The 13,357-nt window shown below is 42.9% G+C and overlaps 1 protein-coding gene and 1 long non-coding RNA gene across 3 annotated transcripts in view; one reads left to right on the forward strand and one right to left on the reverse strand.

The window, feature by feature from the left end:
- elk1 (ETS transcription factor ELK1) overlaps nucleotides 1-13,357 on the forward strand; it is a 32,275-nt gene that overhangs the window by 10,186 nt on the left and 8,732 nt on the right. For both annotated transcript variants that reach the window (XM_040022681.1, XM_040022680.1), the window contains 9 exons: nucleotides 2,733-2,941; nucleotides 3,032-3,217; nucleotides 3,313-3,486; nucleotides 4,403-4,549; nucleotides 5,563-5,985; nucleotides 6,072-6,222; nucleotides 6,370-6,518; nucleotides 8,687-8,770; nucleotides 10,461-10,562. In XM_040022681.1, the coding sequence (XP_039878615.1) occupies nucleotides 2,733-2,941; nucleotides 3,032-3,217; nucleotides 3,313-3,486; nucleotides 4,403-4,549; nucleotides 5,563-5,985; nucleotides 6,072-6,222; nucleotides 6,370-6,518; nucleotides 8,687-8,770; nucleotides 10,461-10,562 (1,625 nt within the window). The remainder of the gene's footprint in view (nucleotides 1-2,732; nucleotides 2,942-3,031; nucleotides 3,218-3,312; nucleotides 3,487-4,402; nucleotides 4,550-5,562; nucleotides 5,986-6,071; nucleotides 6,223-6,369; nucleotides 6,519-8,686; nucleotides 8,771-10,460; nucleotides 10,563-13,357) is intronic.
- On the reverse strand, nucleotides 1,101-8,544 carry LOC120728026. Its single transcript, XR_005694626.1, has 3 exons — nucleotides 8,423-8,544; nucleotides 2,580-2,589; nucleotides 1,101-1,113 (listed from the first exon to the last, which is right to left on the reverse strand). It is a non-coding gene; the product is annotated as an uncharacterized LOC120728026 (long non-coding RNA).

Consider the following 13,357-nt stretch of genomic DNA (forward strand, 5'->3'; position numbering starts at 1 on the left):
TCCAGTTCTTCTTTGTTTACTATGTGGCATGCCAGCAGTGGTTTGTGGGTTGCTGGGAGGGAGGGCTCACATAGTATGGAAGAAGCTTACAGCATATGATCATTTGGATGCTTTTCAGTTTTCATGCATTTGTTTGTCACATTTTATTGTACAAAGTTAGGAAATCTTTGTTTAAGTGGAGCCACATGTTTCCGTATGTGTAAAGAATGAATCCCAGCCGCCTCCTCATAGTAATTGATACAGATCATTCATTTTATCATGGGTGTTGGCTCAGTACTGGGAAAAGTTGGATCACTGTGTCTTTAACTTGCACGGTGCAATAAGTTTCATGTACATTTGCTTGAATTATTTATTTAGATAAATATTCATTTAAAGGTTCTGCTCTTTAAATATTTTAATAGTCCAGTATAGAATAAATTAGACCATAATGTAGTAGAGGTGGGAATCACCATACATCCCACGATACGATATTATCACAATACTTAACGCACGATACGATATTATTGCAATTTTTAAAAAACATTTTGCAATATTCAGATTCTGTACATAAAGGTAAACTTTATCAATATTCATTTTATCTAATAACAAAGTCTCACACTCAGTCTTTCTCTCATTTCAGTCAGTTTTATTGTTGACAAACTGAACGGTTTGTATTACAGTCTAGTCCAACTTAACTGAATGCAACCATCTGGTACAATTATAGCTATTCTGAACTATGCAATTTATGAAAACTATGCAGCCCCTTCAGCAACTGAAGAATTTGAAAGTAAATTAAAACAAAAAATAATTTTACATTAAATAAAAAAGTTTTAAACTTAATTAAAATAAAACATGTCTTAAATTAAAATAAGTAAACTGTCATGTTTATTGCTGCCAAAAAAAAAGGTAAACACATTTGGACAGTGAAGGAATGTCAGGATTCTTGCTCAGAAAAAGGATCAACATGCTCTGAAGTCAGAGTCCACAAAAACTTTTTTTTGTAACAAAATATCGATTTCTGCTGTCCCTGTATCGATACATTATTAGCAAACAAAATATCACGATACTATACAGTATCGATTTTTTTCCCCCACCCCTATAATGTAGAGTCTTTACTCTGGGACTGGAGTGCAGCTCCACAGTGTCGCACCGCAGCAAGCTCGGGAAGACGGAGCCCAGTCTAGAGGAGTCAGAGCTAGTTAGCAGTAACTGGACTTTCAAAATAAGAGCGAGGGGATTAGCTAGTGATAAGCTGAACATGGATGGTGGCGTCCCCTTGGATGCATAAAAAAAATACACATCCAAGAAAAAAATTGCAAATTTAAGATATTTAATATATTTGGGTGGGTTATCCCGTCCAGGGTCAGGTCACGCTGTGTGCTGATTGGTGATTCTGTGAATCCTGTGATTGTGCTGAAGGTCACATTTGTCACTTCACGTAATAACCTGTGAATCAAGATGGCCAGATGAGCTACTGCGCCTGCTTTCAAAATATGGACATGTATATTATCGCACTCTGACCACATCACATCCCTCTCTCACAGCGGTGACCATCCCACTATAGAGGTCAGCTTTTTATTGCTGCCAACAACAAATAACTGTAAACAAACTATAAATACTGCTAAAAACCAATAATAATCTTCAGCGTTATCATTAACATTAATAAGGGCTTCACATCCTCCTATGAGTATCCCTGGTCCTCCATGTGTCAGATTCATGCTGACACCACAGTGGCTGTACTGAGTGCCTGTGAGCAGGGCAGCAGCAGCAGAGGTGAGCTGATGTCAGCAGTGAACCCTCCTCATTGCTCTGTTTTTCTCTCCTCGCCCTTGGTTACCATTGATGAAAGGTCTCACCATGGCGATGGTTTCCAAGGTGTTCGATAGGTTAGTTGTGTACCAGGTCAGCCAATGGTAATGAGGTTCATTTCCATGGCTGACAGGCATCTCCCTCTGTGTAATCTGTTTAATGTTGACCTTCTCAGAGGAGTCTCTCTCTGGCTTCTGCTGGAGAGTACTCATTCTCTTAAATCCCCTGACTGTGTGATTGTGTCTGACAGTCAGAAAGTATTACACTCCGAGGCTTTAAGCAAGTTTCAGCTTTAAAATGACTTATTATTTCCTCGTAAAACTGTGGCAGATTATTTTTCTGTTGTGATTTTATACCGTAAACTGACGTTTGTTTCAGGTGAGCTGGCCCACCTGTGCTCTCACCTGTCATTCATTACTCTGATGACCTGTTTGGTTTCCTGCAGCAGTTTTACGCTGAGCTTTATGCTGGATTTCTGACTGGAAACCATAGTCTCCATTATTTTAGTCAGTCTTAAGTAATTGATTTAATAAACATGATTCTTCTTCAAAAATTGACAGATGAAAAATTGGGCACAGAAAGGAGCGGTGTGATATGCTGGCTAATCTAAGCGAGTTGAAGCCAGTGTAGCAGATGGTTTTGAATGTAAAGCACATCTCCCAGGATTGATCGCCGTTTCCTTCTGGGTTGCATCCTCCACTCGTGGGTTGCATCCTCCACTCGGGATGCAGACGGAGCCAACAAGGTGTTCGGGGGGCAGCAGACTGCGTAGCAGCCGTGCAGACGGTGACACTTGTGCTCCTCGTCTTTTTTATTATTTTTATTTTTTTGTTTGTTTGTTTTTGTAGGCTTGTGTGTGGCGCGCCTGGGAATGCCCGGGATGACTATAATAAGCATGGTCTTTATTTTTGAAACAATCCTCAACTGTCTGTCCGTGTCCTCAGCGATGGACCCGTCCATCACGCTGTGGCAGTTCCTGCTTCATCTGTTGGAGGACCAGCGGCAGCGTCACCTGATCTCCTGGACAAGTGAGGACGGCGAGTTCAAGCTGCTAGACGCCGAGGAGGTGGCCCGCCTGTGGGGGCTCCGCAAGAACAAGCACAACATGAACTACGACAAACTGAGCCGGGCACTGAGATACTACTACGACAAGGTACTGCTGATAATACTACTGTTAGTGCAGCAAAACGAGTACTACGTTACCTCCAGGTCGGCAGGCTCACCATTTTCCCCCCTCTTTCAGAATATCATAAAGAAGGTGAGCGGCCAGAAGTTTGTCTATAAGTTTGTAAGTCAGCCTGACCCCTCCCTCCCCGATGGGATACGCAGTATAGAGGAGGGCCAGAGGAGGGACGTCAGCGACTCAAACAACCAATCAAAAAGCCTTGGGGGCGTGGCACCAACTTGTCCGACAAAGGGCTTGCCCCAGGTACGTCCACACTTCCTTTGTTTCCTACAGGGTGTTATGAATAATTGGCTGATTGCTTTTTTTCTTTCTTTGCGTCTGTCTGCGTGGATCACCAGCGCTCGTCACCCAGCAGCTCCCAGAAGAGCTCCAGAAACGACTACATGAAGTCCGGCCTCTACTCCACCTTCACCATCCAATCCCTGCAGGCCTCACCCAATCCACGGCCAATCAAATCAGAGCTCCTCCTGCAACAAGAGCCTGTCCCCAAGGTTGATCGCACACCGAGAGAGGTAAAAAGAGTTAAATGTTACCCCCTGACCCCTCTGTGCACTTCATAATAATAATAATAATAATAATTCAGCGCAGCTGCTGGACTTTGTTTCACACTGCTTGAGGTTGTGCAGCTAACATTTTTTTGTTATTTAATTCCTGTGATTTATGCAGGTTGTGAAAGGATTTGCTTTTTTTTTTGCAAACGTATTTATTTTACCAGAGGAGGACCTAGTCACAGTTAATAAGTGACCTACTTCTGAAGTTGATCCAGAGTCACATCACAGCAAAATTGAACAGAAAAACGAGGTGCTGTTCATAGGAAATATTAGACATTTGTTTTCACATCACTGTCTTTGTACATTTAAGCAGTGAAAATTTAATCTTGTTGGGCTCCTAATGCCAGTCTATGCACAGATAGATGGTAAATGGCCTGTATTTGTATAGCGCTTTACTTAGTCAACGACCAGGACAGAGAGAGCAGGGGGTCGAACCGGCAACCTTCCGATTACAAGACAAACTGCCAACTCTTGAGCCACGATCGCCTCACAACGCTTGAGCCCCATAGATAGATGGGGCTGGTTGTGTCTTCAATGACATTTGGTTAGAGTCTTTGTCAAATCAGTGTGTTCTTCTTGTTATCGTTAACTTCACCCATCTTGAGGGTCGTAGTCATTATAAGTTGATTAGGAGTAAAAGCAATATTTAGCTTTTTCTCCTGTTAATGTATTATTTATTTTTTAAACGCTTTTTTTTTCTTATTTATTTTTCTATTTTTCAAATGGATCTCTAATACACCTTTTCTTCCTGACCCTTGCGCTGCCGTGCCATGTCTATGTCTGTGCCATATGACGAACACACGCATGTGCACATGCACTATTTGTGGCAATCAGCTGCTCTAACTCCAGGCCTTTTTTGGCGTGTCCTCCTCCTCAGGTGTGTGTGTTGCCGGAGTCTAAATCCTCTCCGTCCGTGGGGAGCGCTGCGGACTCTGTTCTCCAGGTGATCGTCACTCAGACGTCTCCCTGTCCGACTCCGGCTCTCAGCCCACAGATACCAGCCAACTCCAATGGCCAATCACAGGTCAGTAAAAAGTCACGCCTGGTGCTTGGTTACTTGTCCGAGAACACCTAAAGCTGGACAGACACTGTGCGATTTTTTTTCACTCGCGTTATCCAGCTTCTGCTCAAACTGCACGATTGACTCGCAGGGGTTAGAAGTTCGTAGGTCACGACGCAGGGTCTCACACTATATGGCCCGATGCTCACGCTGTGCGTCCATAACATGAAGGTTATAACAGAAATGTGTCGCTCGCTCTCTCCCTCTCTGTCTTTCTCTCACACACACACACACACACACACCACACACACACCACCACCACCACCACCTTTGCTAAATTTCTAATGAAAAACGTGATTGGCAGCTGTGATTGAGCAGCATGTAAATCCAACAATTTTCATGGTTGTTGTAGTCGTGATAATTTTGTGAGGCCACATCGAAAAGGCTCAGATGAGCTTGCCTTAATCCTACAAGTTGTGCCTCCATCGCTTGTGTCCAGATCACACGCTGCACTGCCGTGCTGCTCCGTCTTTTCACTTTCATTTCTGTGTTTGCGTGTGCGCAGTGTGAGAGGCTGCGGTGACGCCCTCAGGACGGCCGACAGGATTTCAAACGGGTTTGATTTTCTTACGACCAAACGATTGATGATCGGGAGCTGGTCGTGAGGTGTTTATCGCTTCTCGTTACCTCACGTATACTACACGATACACGATGAAGGCGAAATTCGGGCCGATCACCAAAACGGTCGCACGACTGAAAAATCGGCTCAAAATGAGCCAAAAATCACACAGTGTGCCCAGCATTAGATGACTTTATGAGATATCTCTGCTCTCAGTGACATCGTACAGATCCAAGAGTAGAAAAAACTACTTTAAATGAAGCCTGTTTTTGACTCACAGGGGTTACTTGTACGTCTGCTGAAGTCATTATTTGGACCTTTGTCAGTATTCAGTATGAACATCCACCACTGGAACGTTATAAATATGATGGAAAATAACATCCCTTATAATGTTCTCGTCTCTGGTTTACATTCCCAGAATCCTCCTGCTGCTCCGCTGAGCGACCCTCCCCAGATTTATCTCACCAACATGGGGGACCCGTCCGCCCTCATCACTCTCGGAGGGGGCACGGTGAGCCCCGTCCCCCCTCCTCATGTCTCAATGGGCACACAGGGCCCACAGCAGGAGGATTGCGGGGGCCTTACCAACCCCACCAACTTCCCCTCTCACCACCCGCATGCTGCTCCTCATCAGTCTCACCCTGCCCCTGTGTTCGTTATTATCAACCCACCTCCCAATCAGCAGCAGCAACAGGTGCCGATGACGACTGCTGCTCCTCCTCCCTCTGTCGCTCTTCCTCCCACCGCCCGTCCTCCACCCATCGTCATCAAGGAGGAGAATCTGCCGTCAGAGCAGGAGCTGCTGGAGATGGTGACACTGGATGGGAAACAGGTGGAGGAGGTAAGAGGAGGAGGAAATTCTGGGTTTTTAATAAAGGTTTAACAGAAACATGGTGCTAAGGTGGTGCCCTGTGCTCTTCCATCCAGGTTCCTCAGCTGATCTGTGACTCGGGAGAGCCAGAGCCTCCCCCCACCATTGTGGAAAGCCCGCCCCCGCCCTGCATTGATGCCGGGGTTGGAGTTCAGCAGCCAGCAGAGGAGGGGAGGACAGAGGGTGAGGGCCAGGACACGCTAACAGGTGACAGGAAAGCATTTTAGATGATCTCCCTGATTGAGGAAAGGGTTTTTCTTCCCTCTCTGGGTGGAGCCCACCGAGACCGCCTCCTCTTTTTATGTCTATTCCCATAATTCATTAGATTTCATTCCTGCGATTTGTTTCCTTCAGATCCAGTCATCCCCCCGGTGACGACGTCCTCGCCGGTGACCTCTCCAGCGGCTTCATCCTCGGACGCCGTTCCTCCGAAACAAAAGAAGCCACGAGGCCTGGAGCTGCCCTCCTCTCCCTCCCTGCCCCCCGGCCTCTCCCTCGATAAGGTCTGCAACACTGCTGGTCACTTTACTAAATATCACATGTAAAAGTTCAGATGTGCTTCACAAACATAAAAAAATTATATTTAAAACAGAAAGTCAGGAAGACAAAGTCTGAGGTCAGCGTTTCCAGAGTTTGGGGCCGTAAACGGCAAAACCTGAACCCCCAGTTTTTCTTTGGAAGAAGTTTTTTATTTTGATTTTTTTTCTCTAGTTTCAGTCTCCTCAGTTAAAACTTTGCACTTTGTTAGAACTTCATAACTCAATGACAGAAAATCCAAATTTCAGGGCTGAAAAACACATTTAAGCACTTTAATTTTGTCCAAATCACAGTTGTTACAATCTAAAATCCAGAATCTCATTTTTGTTTAGCAAATTTTTTTTTGTTTTTTTTAACCAACCAGTAGCACCATTATCATGGGATATATCATAGTTTCTAATCAAAACTGCAGCAACTTAATCCCTGTGATTCAGCGGAACATGGGGAAGCGTTGGTATTCTGGATCTTTGATCAGTTTGGTGGAAACTTCAGAGTCATTTTGGGTCAACTATGGCTGCTATGGGTTTCTATGACATAAAATCAAATGTCATAGCAACCGGCGGGATAAGTGACTGGTCAAAACAGTTACAAACGGTCACTTTTCACCTCTGCTTTGATACCAGGCTCATCATCTAGCTGTGAATCCCTCAGTGTCAAAGACATTTTCTCTTATAGTCATGTTTTAACACTGGAAAAATGCAGGTTTTGGTTGTGAAATGAAGAAACATCACTATGTGTGCTATGTAACAACTTGAACGTTAGACATTTATCAGATAAATTGAAGTTTTCAGAATCCTTTGAGTCTGTGATGTGAGTCTCACAGCACTTAAATAAAACGTCCAGGACGAAAAGCTTTTAGCTTTTTCTCTTAAAGCTTTTAGCCGCTCTGGATGTGTTCGTTTTCTTTTCTTTAAACATCAGCAGCACATACTGCAAATGTAAATGACTATAAGACAACTTCAGAATACAACAAGATTAAGTGTAACCACAAATTTATAACATATATCCTGCTAACAAAGAGTAAAAGTCCATATATATTTTATTGTACACATTGTTATATATATTTTTAAAGTGACAGTGGATCTACTACAAATGACAACAAATAACAGGAATATGCAGAGACTACTGTTAAGACAGTAACAAAAATTAATTGCCAGTCATGCAGAAGTCCGTGGCCACCCCCACAGAGGCTCATTTTAAGTCTGTAAAAACCCAGATATTTCCACTTCTGCATAAATAATCACTTTAAATATCTTTTATTGATTTAGGTTTTATTAAAAGGATCTTAAATAGGGACACAGCTGGGCAGTTATTTCTATCAAAAGCAAAGCGACATCAGCAGAAAGATGCCGATGCTGTTAACAAAGTATGAAACAGTCGGAACATGCACTCCTTTCCACACAGCAGGAAACGACACTGCCAGCCTGCCCACTGGCACTGACCGACTCTTCTTCACAGCTTTTGGACTCGAGTGTCGTTTGCTGTGTGGAGTCAGCTGTGCGCTGACTCTGCAGGAGGAAAGGATGGCACCAGAGTCAGGGAGCGATAGGACACGCCCACACAAAGCAGGCCTGCTACGCCCAGAACGTGTTGTTTAACAAACAAATAATTGAAGTAGAGAGTTTAGTCCTCGGTGATCGTTTTAAAGAGCTCTAAAGTCTTGAATATTGTAGTAAAGCTGTGTAAGTTTTCGGGATGCCAAAAATGTTTTTATCCAGGAAAACCCTGAAGATATTTTGTGTGCTGCGTCCTCGAGTCCTTATCATGAGCGCACCAAGATGAATGTGACACGTAAACAAAAATCTTCTCCACAGTCCATGATTCATAAGTTTAATCATTCTGCAGTCTGTTTGTTAGCTCTGTGACACACTTCTAATCGACTGTTAGGTTTGCTGAAATCTCACAGCATGTAGGCGCTTTCACCCTGAACTCTAACTCCGTGTGAGCCTTGGCAGTCACAAGATTAAATCAAAATCCAAAAACACATCAGAGCTTTTAACATTTTTATTTATTTTCTCCAAACTATGGGATTATAGGGATTTATATATATTGTGTATATGTGCAAGTGTATGAGTGAATGATCGTGCTGTGTTTAGAGGTAAACGTGTGCTGTTGCTTCCTGTTCCTTCTGCAGGTGAATGCAGCAGTTAACAGTTTATTGGCTCCTGGATCAGCGACCAACACGCTCACCCCGACTGTCATCACCTCCCACGCTCTGGTAAACACTCGCTTGTCTATGTGTGGCACACGTGTCTTTATTCATATAGGCGTCTGTTCGTAACTTGGAGGATTGTGTCGTTCTGGCAGCGATCCTCTTTGCATCGCTGCTGCTGACAACAAGGCGACACGAAACACTTTCCTCTACAGCACCACAGACCTTGAATTCCCTGGAACGTCACTTATCTGTTGTTTTGTCTATTTGTTTAAATTATCTTTATTTCAAATCACGTAACACACAGCAGACTGTGAGAGTTTAGTGTAGAGCACTTCGCTCTCGCTCTGCAGGCCTACTTGTTGTTCCTAGAGTATTTAAAAGTAGAACAAGAGGCAGAGCCTTCAGTTTTCAGGCCCCTCTGCTGTGGAACCAGCTTCCAGTTTGGATTCAGGAGACAGACACTATAAGCATATAGTTAGGGCTGGACCAGGTGACCCTGAATCCTTCCTTAGTTATGCTGCAATAGGTGTAGGCTGCTAGGGATTCCTATGATGGATTCAGTGTTTCTTCTTCAGTCACCTTTCTCACTCACTATGTGTTTATACACCTCTCTGCATTTAATTGTAAGTTATTATTAATCTCTGTCTCTCTTCCACTGCTTGTCTTTATCCTGTCTTCCTTCTCTCACCCCAACCAGTCGCAGCAGATGGCCCCGCCCCTCCCTGAGCCTGGTTGTGCTGGAGGTTTCTTCCTGTTAAAAGGGAGTTTTTCCTTCCCACTGTCGCCAAAGTGCTGCTCATAGGGGGTCATAAGATTCTTGAGTTTTTCTCTGTATGTATTATTGTAGGGTCTACCTTACAATATAAAGCACGTTGAGGCGACTGTTGTGGTGATTTGGCGCTGTGTAAATAAAACTAAACTAATTAGCGTAGAGGTGCCAAACGGATGGATCGTGCATTTCAGTGCACGGGAACAGAAATGTACCCAAAGGTCAAAGTCTCGGGAAACATGTTTGAATCATAAATAACTTTATTCATAAAAAAGATCATTTTTTCATCTTTTTGGTTGTTGTTGTTTTTAGAAAAACGTTTAATGACCTCAAAGTCATTTTCAATACAAGTGAATCAAAATATTGTTCTTCAGTCCCTAATTACATGTGAAGGTCTTGTATGTGTTTATAAATCCTCTGTGATCTGTTTTTCTCCCAATATCATCAGCTAAAAGGATGGTACATTGAATTCAAACATTTCCATTAAGAACTTGTTCTTGTTCACTCTAAAACAAATTTAGAGTATATGCACATATGAAGACTTTCAAGTTTAAGTTTAACTGGCTGAGATCAGATTGAGCTCTGGTTTAGTCCATTGTTCAGTTAACCTTCATCTGAAATGCTGCATTGATATTAAAGCTTGTTTTGATGAGTCATTCATCCTGTTTTTGATTTGTTCTGCAGTGTCAGGAGTTCTTGAATTAAAGCTTCTTCTTTTTTTTTTTTTTTTTTTTTTTAACATTTTCTGTCTTTAAATGTGTCATCTGCATTTGTAGAGCGGCCAATAGGAACAACCTGCATTCCTTCCACAGAAAGCAATAAAGACGGATTTCACTGTTAGATACTCTGACTTGTTGATGTAAACAGAACTGAATCTGGTTGGGACGTCCACACAGGAAGTTGAATCATTTGTCAATTGTTTTTCCTTGAAATGTTCGTTCCTGTCAAACACTCTTGGATGTTTCTGTCCATTTATCCTTCCAGACTCCGGTCCTGTTGACTCCCAGCCCTCTTCCCTCCACCATCCACTTCTGGAGCACGCTCAGTCCCATCGCTCCTCGATCGCCAGCTAAACTTTCCTTCCAGGTAATAAATACACTGAGCCCACTGCATGCAGTTCCAACATCCTGAAACACAAATCCACAAACAAATGGACGATAACAAGTGCAACAAAATTCACTTCAGTACCAAAACTCCTTCACAGTAAAATCCTTTAATCAGCTGGAAACATGTGCAGGAACTAAAAGACAATATTGTTTTGGTGAAAGAGAAAAGAATCAGCCTGCAGGTGAAGTTTGTGGTAAAAACTGAAAGAAAGTGTTCAGAGCTGGTTCTCACAATAAGATACTCGTCTTTTAAAATATAATCTGTAGGTTGTTCACAGGTTTGCAGAGCTCACACTGAACCTTACCTTACAGCCACATAATGCTTTGGTCTTTGTCTGTATGCAGGTTTGGTAAATGAAACCACAGCTTCAGTTTCACAGAAAATTCACACGTTTGTGCAGCAAGTTTGCAGTTCTGCCGTCATGCACACTGGTTCACGTTCAATACATCAGCAGCTGTTAGTTGGGAAGTTTAGACACTTAGATGCTCATTTACACCAGAAGTGAAATCCTACTGCCTGTGGTGATCCCCTTCATTCCTTCTGCAACAATTCATGTCTCAGTCTGCGCTGAAAAGATCATTTTAGAGGCCGTCTGTCATCATTATCGTCCCTTTATCTCTGTGTGCATGTTTTCTGTCGAGTTTGTCATTAAATAAGTTTTCACTGAAATATTTTTCTGCAGCCAAGTTTTAAACAAATATAAACATAAAAGCAGAAAAATTCTCTTATTTCCCTAAGGCTGTGTTTTCACAGCCCGGCGTAGAAGTGAGTGGTTAAAAGCATAAACTGTATAAAAGATGGACGTAGCCACCATCATGCCACCCTTTGGTTTTGGGTTCTGCAGCAAGCTGCAGCTACAGACTGTATGGGTGCATCACACACAGACACCGGCTAATTAGTGCAACAAAACAGAACCACAAACCTCTTGCAGGAGCCGTGCTGTAGAGTAGAAAGCCTTTATCGCCATTGTACATAAGACATATCCAAGATTTGGTGAAATATTCTGTACAGTGCAAAAACATTGAAGTAGAAAAATGAGTGAAAACAGTGAAAGCTTATAAAACTATGTAAAGAATAAAGGCTGCCATAAAGAAGACACACACACATTAAGGATTCACCATTCACTGTTGAACTTCACATTAGTTGCTAAATAATCATTTGTTTTGTTTATTTATACGAGCTCAAATTTGTGATAGCTCAGGGGAAAAAACTGAGTTTGTTTACCCGGCACTTGGTGCACCTGTGCTGCAGGGCAGGAGGTTGAACAGTTAGATGTCCAGGGTGAAAAGGGTCTTAAATTATTTTCCTCGCCCCGCTGAGACACCAAGATCTGGAGATGTCCTCCAGGGAGGGCAATGTGCAGCCGGTGGTTCTCTGGGAAGTGTTGATGGACGTCTGCACTGAGCAGGTCCCACACTGTGATGCATTCACTGCCTGTTCAGTTGTTATGAAGGTGGAAAATATTCATAGAGGCCCAAAAGGGATTTTGCACCAGGCTGTAAACATGCCTTTTAATGCTGTAAAGTTGTGCATTTAACATGGGAGTCTGTGCGTTTACACACTTTCAGAACGAGTAAGTCAACTGTATGAAGCAACAACTGTCGCTCGCTCATGAAAACTGACTCGCCTTCAATTTACTGAGCGATAAAATGACGCGATGAAGCATCAGCGTAGCATCAGTCATATGTTCAGTGGAGACTTTGTAGCATGGTGTCTGGCCACACTGGCTTTATGTAGTGAAATTAGAAGACGATTTATGGATGACCATCATTGATGGGAGGCCCTTATCTTTACTTATTTGGCATTGAAGAGGAAAGCATCATCACAGAATCACCAAAGTATAAAAACTGGTTTTCAGGACACAAGCTCCTCTACCACAAACACACACACACACACATGGATACTGTGCACTGCGGGTACCTGAATCTGATCCAGGGTGCCTGCACGCACACACACACACGCAAACACACACATATACTATGTGAGGACTCGTATTGACGTCAGCCTTAATCTGAATATAGTTCTAAACATGAATCCTAAATCCAGGTGTAAAACCTTTAAACCTGAAGGTCTCAATCAAAGTGAGGAGGGGCGTCCTCGCATGATCTAAGATACACACAAGTCCCCACATTGATAGATGAACGAGAATACACAGAGCTGGTTTGTGTGTCTGCAGGTTTCTGGCCCAGCTTGAAGTCCGTCTGTTATCTGTTATTAAAGGTTCAGTTCACTCGGTGCATAAACAACAGCACATTCTGAGTCTTCTCTCTGACGGAGTCGTAATAATGATTATAATGCACTAAAATACACTGCACATTATCTCGTTACAATGGGACCTGTCAGGATGTGGGTTATATTAGACAGCCGTTGAACAGGGAACGCTTGAAGCTGATGTGTTGGAGGCAGGAAGGATGGGCGGTGCGAGGATCTAGGCCAAAAAATGTTTAAAAAAGAAGAGGTAAAAGCTTGAAACGTTAAATATTTTTAATGTTTGCATGCCTGTATGCACAGTTGGGTAGTTTAAGCATTTATTTGTCTATAACTAGTATCATTAAATCATTTCGTCCTGTGTTCTGAAACAAAGGTGTTAAGTTTTCTCTGCTGTTTGTATCGTGACGCTGTGATACTTTGTCGCCTCCTTGTGGTGCAGCTAAAAACTGCAGGCTGTGAAAACCCTGCAGCTCCTCCGTAACATCTTTCATGACCTGCTAGAAAAAGCTGTGTTTTAACCCATTTTAACTCTTCAGTAACGGAAAAAGTGTTCAGCTGGTTTT

The sequence above is a fragment of the Simochromis diagramma genome, unplaced genomic scaffold (genome assembly GCF_900408965.1).
Source record: "Simochromis diagramma unplaced genomic scaffold, fSimDia1.1 OVJJ01000308.1, whole genome shotgun sequence".
Taxonomy (NCBI): Eukaryota; Metazoa; Chordata; class Actinopteri; order Cichliformes; family Cichlidae; genus Simochromis; species Simochromis diagramma.